The sequence below is a fragment of the Notothenia coriiceps genome, unplaced genomic scaffold (assembly GCF_000735185.1).
Source record: "Notothenia coriiceps isolate Sejong01 unplaced genomic scaffold, NC01 NC01_scaffold00029155, whole genome shotgun sequence".
NCBI classification, from domain to species: Eukaryota; Metazoa; Chordata; class Actinopteri; order Perciformes; family Nototheniidae; genus Notothenia; species Notothenia coriiceps.
The window spans coordinates 60,850-82,244 of record NW_011361856.1 but is presented as its reverse complement, the minus strand read 5'-3'; the positions used below and the strand labels follow the sequence as shown (position 1 = coordinate 82,244).

At 40.4% G+C, this 21,395-nt stretch overlaps 3 protein-coding genes across 7 annotated transcripts in view; 2 read left to right on the top strand and 1 right to left on the bottom strand.

The window, feature by feature from the left end:
- The first annotated feature begins 2,174 nt into the window (after window positions 1-2,174).
- LOC104958611 (serine/threonine-protein kinase MAK-like) lies at window positions 2,175-8,636 on the top strand. 2 transcript variants are annotated; one of them, XM_010786356.1, is made up of 11 exons: window positions 2,175-2,252; window positions 3,140-3,272; window positions 3,424-3,595; window positions 3,692-3,859; window positions 4,373-4,597; window positions 4,721-4,965; window positions 5,608-5,753; window positions 6,139-6,285; window positions 7,620-7,739; window positions 7,948-8,043; window positions 8,266-8,636. In XM_010786356.1, exons 1-11 carry the CDS (start codon window positions 2,207-2,209, stop codon window positions 8,424-8,426), a joined length of 1,659 nt encoding a protein of 552 aa, XP_010784658.1. In that variant the 5' UTR covers window positions 2,175-2,206; the 3' UTR covers window positions 8,427-8,636. The 2 variants fall into 2 exon arrangements, with proteins under 2 accessions (XP_010784658.1, XP_010784659.1); XM_010786357.1 differs by lacking the exon at window positions 7,948-8,043.
- A 435-nt stretch (window positions 8,637-9,071) lies between these two features.
- Window positions 9,072-11,354, bottom strand: tmem14ca (transmembrane protein 14Ca). Of its 2 annotated transcripts, none has more exons than XM_010786359.1 (5): window positions 11,246-11,354; window positions 9,966-10,050; window positions 9,675-9,776; window positions 9,489-9,576; window positions 9,072-9,263 (listed from the first exon to the last, which is right to left on the bottom strand). In XM_010786359.1, exons 2-5 carry the CDS (start codon window positions 10,039-10,041, stop codon window positions 9,206-9,208), a joined length of 324 nt encoding a protein of 107 aa, XP_010784661.1. In that variant the 5' UTR covers window positions 10,042-10,050; window positions 11,246-11,354; the 3' UTR covers window positions 9,072-9,205. The 2 variants fall into 2 exon arrangements, with proteins under 2 accessions (XP_010784661.1, XP_010784660.1); XM_010786358.1 differs by lacking the exon at window positions 11,246-11,354 and adding an exon at window positions 10,133-10,408.
- A 4,845-nt stretch (window positions 11,355-16,199) lies between these two features.
- Window positions 16,200-21,395, top strand: part of tfap2a (transcription factor AP-2 alpha) — a 9,631-nt gene continuing 4,435 nt past the window's right edge. For 2 of the 3 annotated variants that reach the window (XM_010786354.1, XM_010786353.1), the window contains exons 1-3: window positions 17,675-18,313; window positions 18,789-19,208; window positions 20,271-20,322. In XM_010786354.1, coding sequence (XP_010784656.1) covers window positions 18,287-18,313; window positions 18,789-19,208; window positions 20,271-20,322 — 499 coding nt within the window. In that variant the 5' untranslated portion in view covers window positions 17,675-18,286. Of the gene's footprint in view, window positions 16,321-17,674; window positions 18,314-18,788; window positions 19,209-20,270; window positions 20,323-21,395 lie in introns of those variants that run through there. The other variant, XM_010786355.1, reaches the window with a different exon arrangement.

Here is a 21,395-nt window from a genome sequence, read left to right as displayed (position 1 = left end):
CTACTCAAGAATAGGCAGATGAAAGACTTTTGATCATTTGAATTTACTCAGTTCCCCCCCCCCCTTATGCAGAAGGAAAGTTAAGACCCTAATGAAACCGTCTTAAGAGATGATGAATCGCTACACCACCCTGAGGCAGCTGGGTGACGGCACCTACGGCAGCGTGCTGATGGGGAGAAGCAACGAGTCTGGAGAACTGGTGGCTATCAAGAGGTGAGGCCATTGATACTTTTTAAAATATACATATTGTCCTCTTTGTTTTAGCGTGTCTTTGTTATAGCATGAAAATATCACAATATTTGTGGTTATTTTGATATTGTGACAAAGTATAAATGTGCTCTTTAGCTAGTTTTAAGGGCAGCTTTACAAGTGAGTGCACCATACAGTACTGGTAGTTCTATATAAGTGCAATAACTAACTTGGTATTCCTGCATTTAACTTCTATTGCAGCACTGGCACTCTTTTTTATTGCACTATTTTACTTTCTCCTAGGGCCTAAGATTTAAATCGCCAACAACTACTCTGTTTTGTGCGTATGAAAATAAAATCTTTGAATCTTAAATATTTTAATATTTCCCAAAGTTCAAACAGTACACAACCTAGTTTACATCGAATACTGTTTAACAAGTCTAACAATAACTCGGAAAATGTCATCACAGCAAGACATTTAATAAAAATAGTGCGATATTTGAATATAACCACACTCTGGAAGTATATAATATCAAGGTTTAAGTTTCAATATACACATTCGTTAAAGAAATTGCCCGTTATATATCAAATGAAATTTTACCTACACATTTCTAAACCAATTTCTGTGCATTATTTGCCCACCTTAACACTTTTAGAAAGGATGCATTCAAAAAAATATACAAAACTGAACTTGAATTGTACTTGTACCCTGTATCAACATCTAAAACAATGTTCAAAGTGAAGTTTAGGACTTCTGGTTTCCTACCATCACTAGGGCAAACGAACCGGCTAACATGCCTTTGTTCCAGCAGCGTGGCAGAAGGGTTCAATAATAGATAAGAAACCAGGGAGATGCATCCACCGGCTGATTATATGGTTACCATGCAAGTCAATACAGGTGGTGACGGTGAAAGGCAGTGAAAGTAGAGGGGGTGTGTCGGGTTGCTGTCATTGTGGAAGGGACCACAGAAACTGGCAGGTGACCAGAGGGGAGAAAGAGATATGTGCACGTTCTGTGACTTTTACATAACGGCAGGTGGAGGGAGAGGTAACGCTGATCAGAGAAGATAAGCTGTCGTAAATGTGTCTCGCATACCAGCTGTGGTGTGGTTTTAATAGCAACACACACTGCGATAACAACTTAATACAACTGAATCAAGCTGCATTTCACACTTCATTTAAGAAGAGAAGCAAATGGTAAAGATGTATTTCTGTCACTTTATGTCTTGAGCTTTTGCTGCTTTTATACTTCAAATGAAATGAGGTGAAATTTGAAACACCTCAAAAAAGCAGAATTATTGATGGAGGTAAACAAAGGAATTTTAACTAGTATACTGTATGTCGGTTATATGCCCTGCAAATGTAGTGTGTTGCATGTAATCATTAATATCTGGTTTTGACTTCCCCCACAGGATGAAAAGGAAGTTTTATTCATGGGAAGAATGTATGAATTTAAGAGAAGTGAAGGTGAGGATGATCTTAATACTTTAGATCAGGGGTGGGGAACCTTTTTCCTCTCAAGGGCCATTTCAATTTTTACAATATCCTCCGAGGGCCGTACAAGTTATTGACCTCTGCTTAAAAATACTAAAATCACAGCCCATTCATTTTGCCTTTCTTTCATGCTCTACAAAGAAAAAGCAACCTCTTAATCCAGATATTTTACCATGACTCGCGTATGCATGCACGTGCACGGTTGTGGCATGACCACCACAACAGAAAGATAGATATGGACACAAGATGTGTGCAAATGTATTTAGTTTCCTATCCATGTGAACATGATTTGAGTGNATCAATAATTTTTAAAACATTTTCTTTTTTTTTTTTCTTTTTTTTTTTTATAACCATTTTTCCTCCTGGTCTCTCGCGCCCCCCCTGTCATGCCCCCCACTTTGAGAACCACTGAGTTAGTGTGTACCAAGGGAAAAAAAAGAGATTTCCTGTATTGATTCTTCCTGAATCCTATCAATTTTATGTTTACAGAAAAAAGTTGTTCCCTGAATCAATTACAAGAAACATGAGCTTTCAGATTTTACAAGGCCTGTCATTTATTCACAAACATGGTAGGTGCACTGTGTTCCCTTCATGGCCTGCAAGTGCATGACAGTGGTTGCATTCTGCAAGATTCACGGCATATTGAGAAAATTAAAAAGCTATAAAAAGTGGAGCTTTTCAATCGAAGTTCGAAATTGGAAACCTGGTGATAAATAAATAAGAATCTTGTCGTTTGTAAACCCTTAATCATCTAACCTTCTGCTCTGCTTTACTTTAAAGAATGGATGTGTGTACGTTTTGGGGGATTTTATAGTTACCTTGCACTAGCTGCTAATTTCTTCCACACAACCAGAATGCATGTTCTTTTCAGGATCTCTCTTTCTGCTTTTCTTTCATTTTTCTTTTAACCCTCTTTCCTTCCTTTTCTATCTCTTTGGTTTTCTGTTAGAGAGAATAAGATGTTCTCAGAGAATGAAATTAGGAACATCCTGTTTCAAGTGATATCTGGGTTGGCTTTTGTACATAAGCATGGTAAGAGGCTTTACTCTGTCATTCTTTACCTGTTCATAATCAGAATAACCTTTCAGTAGCTGGTTTGGGTGTATATTGTAATTTAGTGCTAAGTGCACTGCCAACATTTAGATAAATTCCCTTTAATGTACATGTGGAAATAGACCGTATACCATCAATAACAGGCTGCTAAAACAGCTTGCTTAAGGTTAAAGGAACAATGTATCCATGGTTCAAAATGTCAATGTCGAATACACAGACCATTGAACCAAGGCCAGCGCTGTCAACGACTATATACACCCAATCATCAGCTCCACCGTTTTCCCTTTTTCTTCTTCTAAATGTTTCTAAAGTTTTAAATACTAATGTAGAACAATTGCATATGATTGTAATCTGGCAATGTGCTTTACACAATGACTTAAGCTTAATACTTACCAATCCACAGGGTTCTTTCATCGGGACATGAAGCCAGAGAATCTGCTGTGCATGGGTCCAGAACTGGTGAAAATAGCAGATTTTGGACTGGCCAGAGAGATCCGCTCCAAACCTCCGTACACAGACTATGTTTCAACCCGATGGTAAGCATAATGAATCGCCATCTAAAACACAGAGGAGAACATGTGCATCCATTGCAGTGTGCTTAACTGCTTTGGTACAGATGCAAATTAGATTCACTTTTTGCAATACCCTGATTGCACGTTTGTTTACTTGATTATGTCCTCTGTCCAGGTACCGGGCTCCAGAGGTCCTGCTTAGATCGTCTACCTACAGCTCTCCTGTTGACCTGTGGGCGGTGGGCTGCATCATGGCTGAGCTCTACACTCTCAGACCTCTCTTCCCTGGAAACAGTGAAGTGGATGAGATCTTTAAGATATGCCAAGTTCTAGGCACCGTGAAAAAGGTGAGAAGAAACAGAATGACAAAAACAACATAAAAAACACCTGATTTAATAAATAAAACTTACATTTAACCATCTGATTGTGTCTTCCTCCCGTAGACGGACTGGTCCGAGGGCTACCAGCTAGCTTCTGCTATGAACTTTCGCTTCCCCCAATGTGTGCCCACCCACCTGAAGACCCTCATCCCAAATGCCAGCAACGAGGCCATCATACTGATGAGGGACCTGCTGCAGTGGGACCCCAAAAAAAGACCCACTGCTGTACAGGTGGGGGAGAGTATAAGAAACCATAGCTTTATTTGCATTAGCATCCTAATCCCAGTCATTTGTTATTAGTTCTGAAGTCATACCGGATTCCCTCTGGCCCTCTGCATCACGTATCCATATCATGCAGAAAACATGGTCAGGTCATTACACGATTAAACATAATTTCCTCCACTGAGACGGTTTGATTACTCTGTGGGCCATGGGACACCTTACCAGAGGGAGGGACTTTTCCATTCTCTGCTTACAAAGCTCCCAGGTGTAGGATCACATCCAGATTTAGCTGATTCCAAGGAAACAATTCAAATGATGTTTAACTTACTCCACACAACATATACATATTTGAATAGGATAAAGTCTACATTGCTATTCTTTGTAATGCATTTTCACATTGTATACATTAAAGCAAACTTCCTTACAGGTTTGAGTGGGAAATGTTGATTCATAGTGAACAATGCTCAGGGACTAATCGGAATAGCTAAAGAACAATCTGTATTCCTCCCTCTCCCTGTCCAGTCCCTGCGTTACCCATACTTCCAGGTAGGCCAGATCTTAGGGCCTCGACCTCAGAGCCAGGAGATCAAGAAGGTCCAGGCCAGGCCGCCGGTCTCGGAGTCCAAGGCTGATACCCAGCAGTCTTCCTCTGACTCCAAAGCCTCCACTTCCTCCTCCAAAAACCATCATCATCCTCCTCAGCAGATCCCCCTTCCCCAAACTGAGAGTAAAGCAGGAGGTCATGCAGTGAGTATCACAAACATTATTGTATTTCTTGTTGAATCAAATAATTGAGTCGCCTGAGTTTATGCAGATTCAAACACTACCTTTTCATACATAAAGGAGTCTTTCTGGTCCCTTACTTTGCAGAAAGCTGCATCGCTGGGCAGTGAGAACAGCGTTGGTGGGGGGGGGATGGCGGAGCTGAAGAGCGGCCGTCGTCGCTGGGGCCAGACCGTCGCCAAGACCTCAGACAGCTGGGAGGAATCGGACCGCTCAGAAACCGCCGCCTCCGACTCCAAGAAGCCCAGCCTGGGGGACGCAGAGGAGGAGTGGGGCCCTCAGGAGGAGTGGGGCCCTCAGGAGGAGAGGGGCCCTCAGGAGCATCGCCCACAGTAAGTGTCCTAACAGAACTATATTGGTGAATTGTGATTTACCTCAAGCTTCTCGCATTTCTCAAGAGTTAGTTTAAAGGAGACCTATCATGCTATATTGGAATAATATATTGTAGGGCCATACCTATATAAGGCTGCAAAGGAGGGGGCCGGGTTACGAGCGTCATGTTACCATGCTGTTACCATGTTGTTAGCATGCTGTTACCATGCTGTTACCTGGAATGCCACGGCAACCTCTCATTCCCCTGATTGGTGGAGAGTTGGCCATATAGGCGGAGCTCCTCGTCACTGAGGTCAGACTATTTTCAAATCTGTATCAGTCTGTATCAGATCCGTTAAAGCCCCGTTTTTAGAGATTTTGGGTATGTAGGAAAAGAGAGAGGGTTGTGTTTTCTGACACTTGGTGAGTTCCCTGACACACCGGGGACACACATTCATGTATAAAAGACGTACAGGTGCATTTTTGCATGATAGGACCCCTTTAAGTAAAATATGTATGCAAAATGTCCTTAACTTCCCTAAATGATTTAACTATTTTTATCTATTACCACCATAGGAGTAGGATTTATATTCTGACTTTATGTGATGCATTGAGTTGCTTTTTCGGTACAGACTCTTAAAGTGTCTCATTTATGTTTTCAGGCCCAAGCCGTCGGAGCAGAAGCCTCTGTATTCCTTCAGCACAGTCACTAAGCTACCCAACAATGTTAAGATGGGCCAAATGGACCCCAATCTCCCAGGATCTGCTGCACGACAGCACTACCTGAGCCAGTCTCGATATATGCCAGGTAAGACTGCATGATTAGCAATCCTTATCCTTGGAAAAGAGAGCACCAAATTGTAGCATTTTACAAGCAATTTTTTTAATTGTTGTTATAGTTTGGCATAATTTCCCCTCTTACAGTCTTTATATGCGTTGTTAAAAATGTCAGATGAGCTATTGTAAAGCATAACTGCTGGTAGATCTAGTGTTTAATGCTGAATGACACTAACTATCGTAAGAAAACCTAAGAATCAGCAAGTCCAAATGCAAATTTCCCTAAATATTGGTCCTAAAAACAAAGCGTTATCATCATACTTTAGGCCACCTGATCAGAGAGTGTCAGAAAAAATTCAACGTGGTGATTTAAATGTTTGTGTTGATTTTCATCACATCATTCCTGTTGCTTTTAGGGTTGATCGGCAAGCATCAGACTTCTTCTGGCGATAAGGAGTTGAGTGGTTTGACGCTGCGGGACTTGTGGGAGAACTCCTCAAACACTGTAAATAAACCGCTCGCTCCTATTGGAGGAGGATTATCAGTCACGAGAGCCAAAGCAGGTGAGGACTAATGTCTAACGTAGAGGTGTTAAGTGTCCAGATTTGACTAACATGTTAACAAAATCAAATCTATCAGAGATAAGAATCAGGACTTCACCTCCACCTGCCTCATTATGCCATGCAGTGGAAACCTGGCTACTGTCAGTGTCACATGATACAACACTTCTGTGCCACCAAGGCACTACATGCTAATGATGCAGCTAATGTCTCCTGATCAGTAGTTATGGAGCCATTGACAAAGCAGGGATAGGAGTGAGTCTAAAGTGTCTGCGACTTTAGAGAAGGGAGATCTCTATAAATCATTTGTCATGTAGACAGACACACAATATGGGTCCCCGCTGTGCTCTCTTCTTCTTCTGTCTCTTTCTTTCACGCTGTCTCTCCCTCTCCATTGCTTATTCATGAGATTAAGACTGTCGGTGTAAGATCAAGTGTTCCTTAAAAGGCCTTCAACTGCACCCCATACTCATTTGTCCCCACACTCACACACAGCGTTTGTTTTGATACACGTATGAACGCACCTATTTGTATCTTTACAGTCAAGAACAATAACCCTTTTTCTAACTGAGTGCTAACATGATATTTATCTCACATTTTCTGTTTTTCCTTTTCCTCTACTTTCTGATTGCATGCATTTCTTCTCCGGCCCTCCTTTTCCATGTGAAACTAGAAGACAATGCCTCTAAATCTGACGATAGCCCGCCAGAGAAAACTGTTGTTAAAGAAAGAATACTGGAGAAAATGGATCTCTCCAATGGTATTTTATTTCACGTGAACTTCTGTGTTGTATTTTGAGTGTGTTTGCTGATGCAACAAGCTTCAGTTATTCACCCAGCATCTTAACATGAGAATGAACGCAACTGCCAAAGACTCTGCAGGAGACAAGGGTACAAATACACAGTTTAGCCAGAGAACTAAGAGCTCCAGTTGCTAAATAGATGTTAGATTGCACTAGAACCACAACATCTTCTTAGGGGAACAATAAGGCTTTTCACTAATTACCCCGATAAGCATCTGTGAGCTGCAGATGGATGGAGTCGCTGCAGAAGCTGAATGACTTCAATCACTCGGCCTTAGTCATTTGTTTGGGTCCTCAGTAGCTTTTGCATATGCAGTAGCCACCTCACACACGTTCACACGTCATTTGTATCAGTAAAGCCATGTGTGAGAACATCTATTAAGTGTGTTTTCTAAATGTGACTTCATTTGTATGTTTTCAATGGTGTACATTATTTAATCTTATATGACCGTGAGAAGCAGCTAATGCTAGCGAGGTACCTGGAGGTTACTGCATTAAAATAAAGACACATTAACTATGTTCTCTTCTATTTTAGGGAACTTTGTGAGCACCAAATACAACCTCTCTGGCGCTTATATTCCTTCATTCCAGAAGAAAGAGGTGGGCTCAGTGGGGCAGAGAATCCATCTCGCTCCTTTGGCTGGTCAGCACAAAAGTAAGATTTGATCATGCAAGCTATTCTTAATACCTTTACATCTAGTAACTTCACTTGATCCCCCTTTTTCCAGCTCCAACGGTTTCACTCCCTCATCTTTCTGAATATCAGTTTGCCATGACTATTCGTACTCCTTTACTCCCTTTCTCTAATCAATTTCTCACCTACTTACTGGTACTGTGTTTCTCCTCTTTCTTCACTCTTTCAGTCAATCCTTCCTCTTCTCCTGATAACAAAAAAGAGAAATCTAAATCTGCAAAGGCCAAGCCTGTATCCAACTCCTCTTTGAGCGAAAGTAATGAAGGTATTGGCCTTTTATAATGATTCTTAGATTGATGTTTTCAGATGAACAAAGCTGTCCTTCTGTATTGTTATGGTCCAGTGCTTTGACTACTGATGACATTAAAATCCTAAAATCCTGTCTAGCTAATGTGGATGTGTCCTGCTAGCTTTACCTGGCTATATAGCTTATGTGTTTAATACTGTTTTTATTAGAGAAAACTCACTGACTTGCGTGTTCCTCTAGATTACGAGGGCTTGAAGAGGAGGGCAGACAGGACTCAGATGAAGGGGAGCAGCTACTCAGCCCTGGGGAAGACTTCTGGGAATCTCCTTAGCCGAGCCCCCCCCGTGCAGCCGGTCCACGGCAGAGTGGACTGGACATCCAAATATGGTGGAACTCGGTAGATCGGACAAGTCATACACCTTTAGATAATGGATGTTAACCCCAAGCACAGTTTTTAAACACACTGAAACCCTACAGGGAATGCAGTATGTTCCCCTGAAACAAATTACAAAAAAAATCCACAGAGGTAGCTGGTAGGGGAACAAACTGGTCTCAAAAGACATGCTTTCAGGAGACATTTTTCATGCCACAATTGCATAATTCTGTTTCCAGAGAACCCAAAAGATGTTACTGTAAAACATGTTTTGGAGATGACGGTTGCCATGATGCTGAAATAAGACTGCTAGACAATCCCACTGTACTCCAGTGTGAGCCAATTCTACTGTTAGTGTTGAGATACTCTGTGTACAATTCAAATGTAGCATAGCTTTTCATTTTTATACTGTAGTTTATTATTGTTGTCAAGTATTGTTTTAATACTGATAGAAAAGCACTAACAGTAATTTATGAACAGCTCCCTCTGCTTTAAATTTCATAACAAATTGTAATGGCAACAAAAACGATCCCTTCAACTTATTCTGTGCCGCAAGACAATGGCACACCTATTTGTATTATGCAATGAATTAATTGAGCATTTTGTAAACATTTTATACAAATAAATAAATGAAATGTCATAATGCACTCATACAAAAAGGACAAGACAACCATTTCTATTATATAAACAATGTTCTATATTTCATCCTCAAATATACACTTTACAAAATGACATTAACGGTCAACAGTGAAAGAGAGATGCTGACATGAAACAGGTCACAGGGTACGCCTCAGAGTCTTCACTCCATCACGACTCCTGGGGTTTCTGGAGCAGAGACAGACCGAGCTTCCCCACCATCACAAGACTGAAACAGGGAAAAAAATGAAAAATCACATCTCTGTTTTTGACATTTGGCCCATCGTCTGGGGTCAACAGAAAAGGTCCATATAATGAGCCTATCACAGACATTCATCAAGTACATGGTCTTTCATAGAGGCAACCACCACAACTTGTCTGAGTCATCCTTTTGACCTCTCCTTGAATATGTTCATGTATGCAAAATAAATCAGTTTACTCATATGACAAATACCTTGCTGCAGCCATCAAGCCAGCTGGCATGAACTTCCTGGATCCGTAGAACCTCTTTCCCATCACACCAGTCAGAGCTCCTGATGTAGCTGGAAGACACAGGATGAACAAACTAAGATGTAATACAACTTGTTCAGAAATTGAAATGATCCTTATGGGACACAAACAGTGTTGTCAGTATAATTACCAAGGGACACCCAAACTTGTTTAGGGTCATTGGAGATCTGGTAGGCACCGAAACCTGCGAGTCCGCCGAAGAGAGCACCAGCAGCCAGAGAGGGGACACTGCCTGAAAGAGAACACACAGCACATCAACACCTGCATTTATGATATCAAGGACTGAAGAGCATGAACAGACTGGTGTGTGTGGGAGTAACACACTTTAGTTTTATATGCCATGAAAATAATTGAATGAAATAGATAACATCCACAACCAAAGCATACACAATAATACAAACATACAAGAATATAAGGTTACCTGCTTTGACGTAACCTATGACTCCCCCAGAAGCGATGAGGGCCGCGTAACCATATCCTACCCAATCCACAGACATGTTGGACAGCTGCAAATAAAACGGCTAATGAGTGGACCTACATTAACTATTTAATTCAGACAGCTTCCTATTGAATACATAATAAACTTACAAGTGCAAAGACACCAAAAGGACTGTCTGAATGCTGCAACACAGAGGTGTTACACAACACTAGATGAGGAAACAGCAGGTAGAGAAACATTGTGTCATTAAAGAGAGCTCTCCCGCTCTGACACAGTAGTGCTTGTCTGTTTAATATCAGAAATCGTTACAATGTGGACCAACGGAGGATACATATTTGTGTGTCTGGCTAACTCAGATAAGGCTAGCTGCAGTGGTGGAAAGTAACTAAGTACTAGAGACTTGTAATTTACTCGAGTATACTACTCCACTACAATCAGAGGTACTTTATGTACTTTTACTCGACTACATTTATTGTATACCTTTATTTACTTTGCAGATTTGTATTAATTATGTAAAATATAATCAACTCTTAAATCAGACCTTAGTTCCACCTGGAGTAAATTCACAAGCTACCCTGCAGTATACAAAGTCATTAAAACTAGCTGCACCTTTACCAGCTTTGATAACACTTTAATGCATTAATAATTATAAAACAAAATATATAATATATTATTCTGAAATGGGCCAATCTGCATGATGAGTACTTTTAATTTAGGTACTGAATTTTGATGCTAATACTTTTGTACTTTTACTTTAGTATTATTGAAATGCAAGACTTTTTCTTGTACATTTTTCTTCCTACACTCTGGTACTTCTACCTTTACTCAAGTACAAGATCTGAGTGCTTCTTCAACCTCTGCTTGCACGTGCAAAGACACCAAAAGGACTGTCTGAATGCTGCAACGCAGAGGTGGTACACTTAACTAGCTGAGGAAACAGCACGTATAGAAACATTGTATCATTAAAGAGAGTTTTTCAATTGAAACCCTTGTCTGTTTTAAAAGAAATCAGAAGTAGTTACATTGTGGACCAACAGTGGGTTATGTGTGTGTGTGTAAGGCTTTCTTATATAAAGCTAGCTTATTTAGCACAGAGCCTTAGCCATGCACGCCTACCACAAACTAGCATCTGTGTTGCTGCTGCAGACATGCTAACACGACGGATTACATAATATACACGCCATTGTTTGTATTGTATTTACAGCTTTAAACGTCTAAAAAAGCAGTATGAAAACATGAACCACAAGTATGCTCCATACAACCTTGCTCTCAGTTTGTCCTCTGTTACTGTCAACACACGGCAGCCTGTTCTCCACCGAGCACAATTTAGTGGTACACACAAAACGCGGCAGGGTGACTGATGGGAAATGTAGGCCGTAGTGGTCGGGAAGCAGGTGCTGCTGCGTTCATGAAAACATGATTTATTGACATAAAGATTAACAAAACTTGGCGCAAGGTTTTGGCTTTTTCCCCCCTCAAACAAACAATTTCTCCCTAACTTCCCTGTACTTGAACGCAGCTGAAATGTCCAGCACTCCTATGAGTCCTGTAAAACCAAAACAATTTAAAGATGTATTTAAATAATTATGTTTATAAAACGTAGTATATCGTGCATAATACATTAAAGTCACAAATAAAACCTTCTAAAATGTGTTCGCCTAGACATTTCTTCTCTTAAAACTTACCCTTTTCGCTCTTAATTTCCCCCTGAACGCAGCTGTATGTCAAACTCTCTAAATGCTGTTCAACCTATGGTTTTAAGATACATTTAAATAATTATGTTTATAAAAACGTAGTCTATTTTGCACAATACATTCAATGTCTTGATTTATCTATGCATACAGAAAATAACAGGAGCAATCTAAATCAATAATGGAACATAATGTGTAGGATTAACGATTCATTAACACGTTGGTAATAGCACCATTTGTTGCATATCATTTGACACTGCCACCTCCCAAGACTGATTATGTACCCTTGAGCAAAGCGTCCCCATCTGTTTCCACATTGATGTGCATTAGACAACAGAGCATTATTTCAGAGTGATTTGCTCTAAGGAAAATAACGGCTTCTGTTGTTTGATATGCCATAATGAAATGTATTATTTAATTGCTGTAGAAAAAAATACAAACAGTGTGGAAACTGAACCCTGCTTACAAGAAAGTCTTCCTATAATCTAATTTCCTAACTGATATGACAGATACATTTGTTTTATTTTCATCACCACTAGATGGCACCACAGGATTATATTCTGCTACTTTTTAAGTACAACCTAAGCTTCTAATAGACTTATTTTGCTTTTATTTTAATACTTTTACATGTATTCTGTTTTGCACTCAGATATACATGTCTGCACAGAGGCAGAACAAAACACTCACTCTCACACATCTTCACTCACATCGGAATGTGTGTTTTCAGTAGTGGAGCCCTGCTGGGTGATTACCGTGAAAATGGGCAGGTTAAGTCTTGGAAGTATGATTAAAGTACATGAAAACAGACAGGTGAATGAAATCAAAAAGATGACTAAACCATACTCCAATGAATGTGTCCAATTAAGTTGGAAAGGTAGGCTAATAAACAAAACCTGCCTGAATTTCGACCCATGGCCATGTTATATATTTTACTAATTTTAACGTGTTCCTTGTGACCACCTGCTTTTTTGAATGGCATTGTTTTTTTTCACTTACTGGAATGCTTGCGCACACATTCTCATTTGGTTTCAATTACCTGCAATTTTGTCTTAAATGTTATCCTTTCTCCAGAAGCAAGGTGGCGCTATAATACAATTTATAATCCATGGGAAGCAGCGTTTCATTCAAAGGGCCTGAAGTCTTCTCACTCAGCAGACATCAATTTCATGATCTCACGGAGCTACTTCTTGTGACTGGATGGTTAATTCAGCAGTCAGGCACGTCCAGCTGGAGAGAGTGTGCAGCCAACAAAATCAAGCTGGGCATTTTTGTAATATTCTAATCAACTTTTCCATGCGGGGCAAAAGAACAAGTCCCAGTCATGGTCAAAATGTCAAAACACCTATGGAGCAGAGGCAATAATAAGAAGGTTCCTTGTATGTTGCAACATTTTCTCAATGAAAGGAACACAGCATAATTATCATACTACAGCCAATACAAATACAATAATACTAATGCAATATAATTACCACAATCATTTATTTTCATTCGTGTCAAATATGAATGCAAAGTGCTTGGGGTGCAGCCTGTTAAGCACAACTCGCAGTTTTAGGAAGTAGCCCGAGGCCGGTGCGATGGTGGAAGTGGTTGAAACCAAGCCTTTTAAACAGGCTGGATATTCAAAAGGGACCCCGCTCCTGCACTCCCAGACAGCTCTGCTTTAAAACTTACTCCTCCCTTATAGAGCCCCAAACAATATTTTTGATCCCCCCCTCCTCCACCTCCCTCTCTTTTGTCCAGTCCATGGTGAAGGTCTATAGCTGCAGGTATTGTGTGTGCAGTTAAAATGTGTTCGCCTTTGAAGTCAAACATGAAGGCAATTGTTTTAAATATTAACACCACAAAAAAAACAAATCTATAGATTCTATGTGGAATTATGCAATTGTGAAAAAACACAAGTATAACGAATATATTGGAGAAAAAGGCACAAATAAAGTGTGCGTAAAAAGTGTGTCCAATATGTAATATAAGTGTTAAATGTAAATCCATGCAACGCTTCCCGTGTGCAAAGCAATGACAAAAAGGTGTGTGCGTGCGTGTGTGTGTGTGTGTGTGTGTGTGTGTGTGTGTGTGTGTGTGTGTGTGTGTGTGTGTGTGTGTGTGTGTGTGTGTGTGTACGTGCGTGCGTAAAAGGGAGAGCTCATTCGCTCCTGGCCCGAGGGGCCTACATAAGTATGTATTAGAAAATAAACAGTGGATAAATAAATAATGACCCTCACAATAGCAGGGTATAGCGTTCTTTGTAGAAGTAATGATGTTGGCAGTTAACCTTCAAGTTTTTAACTTGACACAGTTTCATTTGAGAATTCATGGTTTCTACCAGAAGAAAAGCTAAGAAAACAAACATATCTTCTTAAAAACTATTTGTCAGTTGAAGACAAACATATGAAACATACAAAAATAATATTATTTTTGCTTTGCTTTCTCTTTAATTTACAGTTTTAGCACATTCTCTAAAAACACGTTTATTCATTATTATTTGTATTAGTATATATTTTATACCATACATCACATCACAAGTTGTCTTGTACGAACTCTTTATGTAAAATTGCCTGTTGGGGAAAAAAGCTTAAACTGACTTTTCCACTTAATAAGTCAAATGTATATTTCTTTGTTCGTTTTCACCATCATCGTTTTAAGAAAAGTCATTTGATTGTCCATTAGCGACCACAACATTACAGTTTAGGCCTATCGGGCACCTAGTCAAATGTGATCAGGTAGTTTCTCCCCATCGTCCACACCCGAAAGACTGCGCATGCGTCATCAGGTAGCCCCGCACCGGTTTTTTTAAGGCCAGGTGAGGCGATTCCGTCCAGGTAAGAAAGTAAAAGGTTTACTCTGGGAACGGAAGCTTAATGAGATAGACACGGCACGGGATCGACAAGAAAACTACCAAAGGCAGCAGAAGACAAAGAATGTCAATTATGGGCAAAATGGGGGATTGGCAGGTAAGAGTCGCTCACTTTAAGACAAAGACACAGCTGTGGAAGCCCATGAAAACTGTCAAAGTTTCTACCTGTTGTATGATGAGCCTGCACAGGCACCGAAAAGACTGTATACAGTGTTTACACAACACTTGTTTATTTTACAGGCGTATATATTTGTTCTGTCAGGAAGAAGTTAATATAATTCATTTTGGAAACTCTTGCGGTTAAGTGTCAACTTGTCCATATTTGTTTTTCTCTGAAACCTGATGATGTTATTTGCATGATGTTGGAAGGACTCCACACACGTTTAATAGGCCTATACAATCTTATGTGTTTTAATAGAAATTACAAATGTGTCTAAACAAGCATACATTTCTTTTTTTCTTAAAAGTGGAGTATTGACGAAACGCAGCCCTTATTCAAAAATATCTCGTTGCGTCTTTGAGGTAAAATCCAATTTATTATAAATGTAGCCTACTTTTTAAAAGCTGTTCCAAATTCGTATTACATGTTTTTAAACCTAAAAAATACAAAGTATCCCATTATGCACTTTCTGTAGAGTTTCGTTAAGGTCTTCCCTGTAAACCTGGCATTGTTTCGGTGAGGTGTGGAGGATTTAAACTGCTGCTACAAGAATCCTCGTTAAAGAACAGATCAGCCCCACAGACGGCCAGGCCACATCTCCAGAAAGGCACCCGCATCAGCCAGTTTCATCGCTCCATTCTCATTAATAACAACTGCTCGTAAAAAAGGCACTCCACCAAAAATGGTAATACGGGTTTTGAACGAGAGGGGCCAACGCCTTAAAGAGCTGGCGACCTGTCTGCTGACCCACGACCTGCTGAGGTGAATGCTGGGCCGGCGTCAGGGCAGAGCCGGGCTCCCGAGCCGCTCATTCAAATGAAACAAGGCCATGTTGTTGTGTTAATTATTTACACCCCCCCCCCTCAACCCTGCGCCCTTACAGGTAGTCAATGGACCTGTAGAGCGGCTTGGAATGGTTCACCTTTTTAACATAACATTGTAAGAATAGCCTCTCAAGGTCTCCACTCTCAATGGGATTAAAATAACAGTTTGGGAGTTAGAAAATCAAGGCTGGCAACAAAGTGTGTGACAGTGGTGTATTTGCATAGGCATGCTGTTTTCACATCGAGTATTAGAAAAGTCATCAAGGGACAAAAAAAAGTTATTTCATAGCATTTTTCCTTTTAATCAAATCAATGTAACTACATCGCTAAAATAGCATTCCTGTAGTCCTTCCCTTTTTGAAAATACTGTAAAATGTACCAAAAACCGTCCCAGGTGCATGCAGGTCCCCATGCTATATCCCCCCCTATCCCCATAACAAACACCTCGCTGAACAGTAGAAATGTTAAGCATGTGTAGCGTCTTGCTGCTTTAGTTTTTACCTGTGCGCTGTCCATTGGTGTTGTGTGAGCAGATGGGGGGAATCAAACGGCTGTTGATATGCTAATGAGGCCCTGTGCCAGTGTTATTACAGAGCTGCTCCAGCCCTTCACTTCCACCATTAGAGGGAGACCTCAGAGCGCAAGACAGACAGCAGCCCACAGCTTCAATAAAAGTAGTTTTTCTGAGCGGGGAGCACAATTCACTGAGTGAAAACAAGACTAAGGCGAAACCTATACTCAATATCCACCTCAACAATCCATGAACATGCTTTGGAAATTAACTGATAACATTAAATATGAAGATTGCGAGGTAAGGGGCTCCTCTTTCATTTATTTAATTTAATTTAACCTTTAAAATTAAACTTGGATATTTTAGAGATTGTATTGTTTGGATCCAAATGTGTCATTCTTTTTGACAGCTGGTAGGGAACATATTTAATTCAGCAGCAGGATGAATAGATCCATGTCTTTTATTAATTGCATGGATTATTATTTTTATGTTTTTTTGTACGGTACAATTAAAACTATAAGAATTTTTAAAAAATGATGGGAAAAATAACAACAAATGTTATAATAATGAGAATAATAATTGTGCAGTATGGCAATACAATCTGAATTTATTACATTAGTTGCATGGTTACAATCTCACCATGATTTAATTCTGTTCTCTTTAAATTCACATTTTAAAATATAACATAATATTAAAAGGCATGTATTGGAAGAATAGCATACTTTACATTTACAATATATTTTATTAAAATATATATTTTTAAAATTAAATGACAGATGTATTTACTTTCGCAGCCTGCTTTATTCACTGCTCAAATGGCATGGACATTTACCCTTCAGTTTTAATTTCATCTGCAATTTGAGCCGTTACACTTCGCGTGTGTGCCTGCATGTGTGGAGTGCATACACCGAGTTATTGTTGTTATGGGCATTTACTAAGTTAGGCAGTAATATCAGGAACTTGTTTGGGAGTGGAGAAGCCAGTCCAACGTGTTTTCAGCCGCGTCCTGCAGATAGGGACGGCCGGTAGTAGGAAAACAAAAGCTGGGCACCTCCGCGTTGATGTTGCAGTGTTTATTTTTTAATTTACAGGCACTTTCTTTCGCTGGTGTGGATTTAAAAAAATACAGTCCAGTCACAGACCGTTTTCTAAATATATATTGTAATGTGTGATTTAGCTGGAAAGAGAATGGAGCTGTGCGTAAAAGTTCCAAACGGCCCTGTCATAGACTTTGAGGATTTATTTGTTGTCTTTCCGGGTTAAAATGAAAAGTGAGCCGGTGTGACTCTGGCTTTGGAGGTGAGGAGGAACCGGTGGATAAATTCGGCCGAGACCGAGGAGAGAACGGAGACCCATGGAGGGCAGTTCGCGCAGAGAATGAGGTGGAAAACAAAGGGACGAAATGAGCCGATCGGAATGCCCACTATCGTCTGCTGGATATTTTTACCCAGTTCTGAGTTGTTTCCTTCCAAGGCTTCTTCTTACTGTGGTCCACCTCCCCTTCATTCCTATGTCTTTCTTTCACTTTTGCGCTTTGGCCCTGGGACCCTTTTAAAATGCCCCCCCCCCTCCTCCCTCTCTCTCTTTCTGATTCGTCTGACGAGAGTGTATGTCCCTCTTTTTGTCTCTCCCTCTCTCCACTCCCTCAACAGTCTCTCACTCCCTCTTCCTATCTCACTCCCTCTTCCTATCTCACTCCCTCTCTCTCATCCACCTCTGATTAGATATACTGATTCCTCCTTTCAATGGACGTCATTTAAGCGCAGACTCCTGCCTTGAGTTGCGTCCTCCGCTTCACGCCCGATTTCCGACCATTCTTTCCTTATTATTAAGTATTCCTGTAATATTAATAGTCATGAATGCGTTCTATTAGGAGTCCAAGGGGGAGACGAAGAAGCGGCTCTTTTGCTAATATGAGCTCAAGCCAGGGGACGGCAGCACTGTGATAGAAGCCAGGAGAGCAGGGAGAACAGAGGGTTTTCCAAGAGAAACTTTTCGACCCAAATCCGACGAATATCTGCATTTTTTTCGACTCACGTGAAGGGCAGGATCTAACCATTTGTTTTCTGATGGATTATCGTCCTGCTTCTGAGGCACATATCTGACCGTCGGGGCCATCGTGATCTTCCAGGAGAGAATAGTCTTTCCGGGGGGCTACAGTTTTTTATTTTGCTGGTTGGTTCCCTTTTGCTCGCCCCCCTAAAACACGCAAAGTGTTTTTGAACTGAATACTCTTTTCTTGAGTGGGCACCACAAATCCGTAAACATGTTAGTGCACAGTTTTTCCGCGATGGTAAGTTTGCAGAAGCCTCTCCGTGACAGACTTTGAATTTGTTTACACACCAGATTTTGTAATAATGTAATATTTCATTTCGCCGAGTATTTTTTGGGTGAAGCTTGCATGCTTAACATCTGTGGGACACTTTGGAGAACATTGTAAAATTGGTTATTTATTTGAGAGTATTTCCACCTCCGGAATTTCGATGTTTTTAATTTGTGTTTTTACTTTTTACCGTTTAATAACATTATTAAAACGTGCGTAAAAGTAATGTATATCTGAAAGTCTTATCTTTATCGGTTAATAGAAACCAGGACAAGTTATTCAGATTTAATACAGACTATTCCTGTCAGGCCATATTTGATAATGCCCCAGCAAAAGCCCGCAGAGCTCTTTTACTCTAGTAAAAACAAAGAGTGTAACTGCGATCATTTAGCTGTCTATTTCTGAAGTGTTCAAACCTTAAACACACCGTTCCTTCTTCCTCCAGGACCGTCACGACGGCACCAGCAATGGGACAGCCAGGCTACCTCAGCTGGGCGGCGTGGGTCAGAGTCCCTACACGAGCGCCCCTCCGCTCTCCCACACACCGAACTCGGACTTCCAGCCCCCGTACTTCCCCCCTCCCTACCAGCCCATCTACCCGCAGTCTCAGGACCCTTACTCGCACGTCAACGACCCGTACTCCCTGAACTCGCTGCACGCCCAGCAGCAGCAGCAGCACCCGGGCTGGCCGGGCCAGAGGCAGAGCCAGGACAGCGGCCTGCTACACCAGCACCGCAGCCTGCCCCACCAGCTGTGCCGGGATTACCGCAGGGAAGTGCTGCTTCCGTCCGGCCACGGAATCGACACGGGACTGTCGGACTCTATCCCTATCCATGGAATACCTCACTCTTTAGACGACGTTGGGGTGAGGAAGCATTTCTCTTCTTTGGGCTGTTAAAAAAAATCACATTTCTTATTAATGTTAGGGACTACTGTTACGAGTTGAACTAATATTACAATTTAAAAAAAAAAAACTAATAGTGCTATTTAAATTTTAATAGAATCATCAAATGTCAATGTCCATTTCAAAATTCCTATTCATATATAATATGTTTTAACATTATTAGGGTATTAATTTAATAAATATAAGAAGGATTACAGAGGATTAAATTAGCAGTTTTTTGCTACCTGAAAAAATAGCATGACATTTTTTTCCTGAGATGTTATTGTAATTCTAATAAAAATATCCTAATTATGCATCGTTATTTCCATTTATGAAAAGGTTTATCACTTTGTAAACATTCAATATTACACATGTTGTCAGTCGTCTAATTCTCGTTTTATTTTATTTATTAATATTATCTCTTAAATCTAATTAAAATAAACAGATAAAAGCAAACAGAAGAAATGTGCCATTTACGTCCTTTTTAAGTCCTCTGATTTAATTTGATTTCTCAGTTTAAAAACAGCTGAAGCTCGCCGATGTCTGCGAACAATTACATTATAAAACATAGCTTGCACTAACAGGAAAATTGAGTTTAAGGTAATAGCTCACGATTACTAAAGATGCATGATAAATGAGAGCTAAAATTGTCCAAAACCCTTATTCTTATTTAGAGGATTCTTCCCAGTTTTTAATCAGAAACAAACACCAATAATCCTCTAATTAGTTCATAGGCCTTTAATAGGCTGCGCTGCCGTAATTACTATCCAATCTAGATTAGAAGTTTCCTTGTGAGTAGAGCCAATATGAGGGCGAAATTAGGTCAGGATTATGGGGCGACACAGCTTCTTTATTTAAGTCTGAGTTTGTGATCTAGTGCAACCCGCTGAAAAAACATGGACAATAATAACAGGTATGGGCCTCGAGAGCCTCCATGGTGATTGTGTCCGCTAATTGTGCCAGGCTTTGTTCGAGTTGCATTGTGAGGTAAAATGTCCCTGCCTTTTGTGCTAAAATTCTCTTTTTTTTCATTTTTTGCCATAGTCTGTTGACGATCAAGGAATTCACATTTCCGACCAGACTGTAATTAAGAAAGGTAAGCAATTTTCCTCCGAGATATCATGCATGTTTCTGCTACACACACACATGCACACACACCATTCTGCTCCAGAGAACTCGATGCAATGCGGTAATGCCTGACTGATCCTAATACGCAGTAGCCTATTTTTCATTACATGCTTTCCAAGTGCATCAAACTGGCTGCACCTTTTTTTCTCGCTGATGGAATTTACTGTCAGCGTTTCAGAGCAGCGGGGAGATGAGTAGGGCTGCTGGGCTTTGTAGGCCGTGGGTATTGATGGTCAAAGATTCAGTCCCATAGACTTCAGTGGTTGAAAAGCCAATAGCTGCAATCACACTGCATGGTCAAATTTAAAATGGAAGTTGAAGCGTAGGCCTACAGTGTGTGCAGGGTGTTACTGTGCCATTTATGGAGGGAATCTGCTTGGAAAATTCATGTTGGATAATAATATGTTTTATATTGTTAATATACAACACTTGGAGTCCCTTTTCACGGTAATGTTTAAACGCGTTTTGTCAGGTCACAGACTAGATTTTTCTTTTTTTCCGATTCTCTCTATTTTGAGTCTGTCTATCAGCGCATCAACATGATAATTGGCTTCTTATATTAGTAATCTCAAGAGTTCGTTTAACTCCTATTGTCTCTATTAGGCTCCCCTGAGCCATTAATGTCACAAGTGATCTATCCAAAGGCGCACAGTCCCCTTTGTCTCCGGTTACTGCACACCAAAACGGTGTAAAGCCCAGTAGTGCTGAGACCCTCCACCACCCACCAACCAACCATTATACATTTCGTTTTTGTAAAATAAAGAACAAATTAATGACACATTTTAATTTTGTGTGCGAGAATTATGCCTGATAGAGCTGATATTACTGACAACGCAAACACACACATTATTATTCTATGCTATTTCCATTGCTATTATTATAATGGATTCTATTATGTTCGTGTTGCTGAAAGTGTACACACATGTGGTGATAAACTCTAAATCCGGGGCCTAAATCCCCCCTTCTCATTTAGTTAAGGCTCTGCATTGCATGAAATTCACTGAGCACGGTCTCTCTCTCTCTCTCTCTCTACCCCCCCCC

Excerpts from the sequence above, each read along its gene's own strand:
- tmem14ca (XM_010786358.1), bottom strand. The coding sequence starts at position 10,222 with ATGTTTCTCTACCTGCTGTTTCCTCATCTAGTGTTGTGTAACACCTCT. Across the intron at positions 10,051-10,132 it reads CTTTTGGTGTCTTTGCACTT|CTGTCCAACATGTCTGTGGA; the intron begins GTAAGTTTATTA and ends TTTTATTTGCAG. Across the intron at positions 9,777-9,965 it reads CATAGGTTACGTCAAAGCAG|GCAGTGTCCCCTCTCTGGCT; the intron begins GTAACCTTATAT and ends GTTCTCTTTCAG.
- LOC104958611 (XM_010786356.1), top strand. The coding sequence starts at position 2,207 with ATGAGCTTTCAGATTTTACAAGGCCTGTCATTTATTCACAAACATG. Across the intron at positions 4,598-4,720 it reads GTAAAGCAGGAGGTCATGCA|AAAGCTGCATCGCTGGGCAG; the intron begins GTGAGTATCACA and ends CTTACTTTGCAG. Across the intron at positions 6,286-7,619 it reads AGTCACGAGAGCCAAAGCAG|GGAACTTTGTGAGCACCAAA; the intron begins GTGAGGACTAAT and ends CTTCTATTTTAG.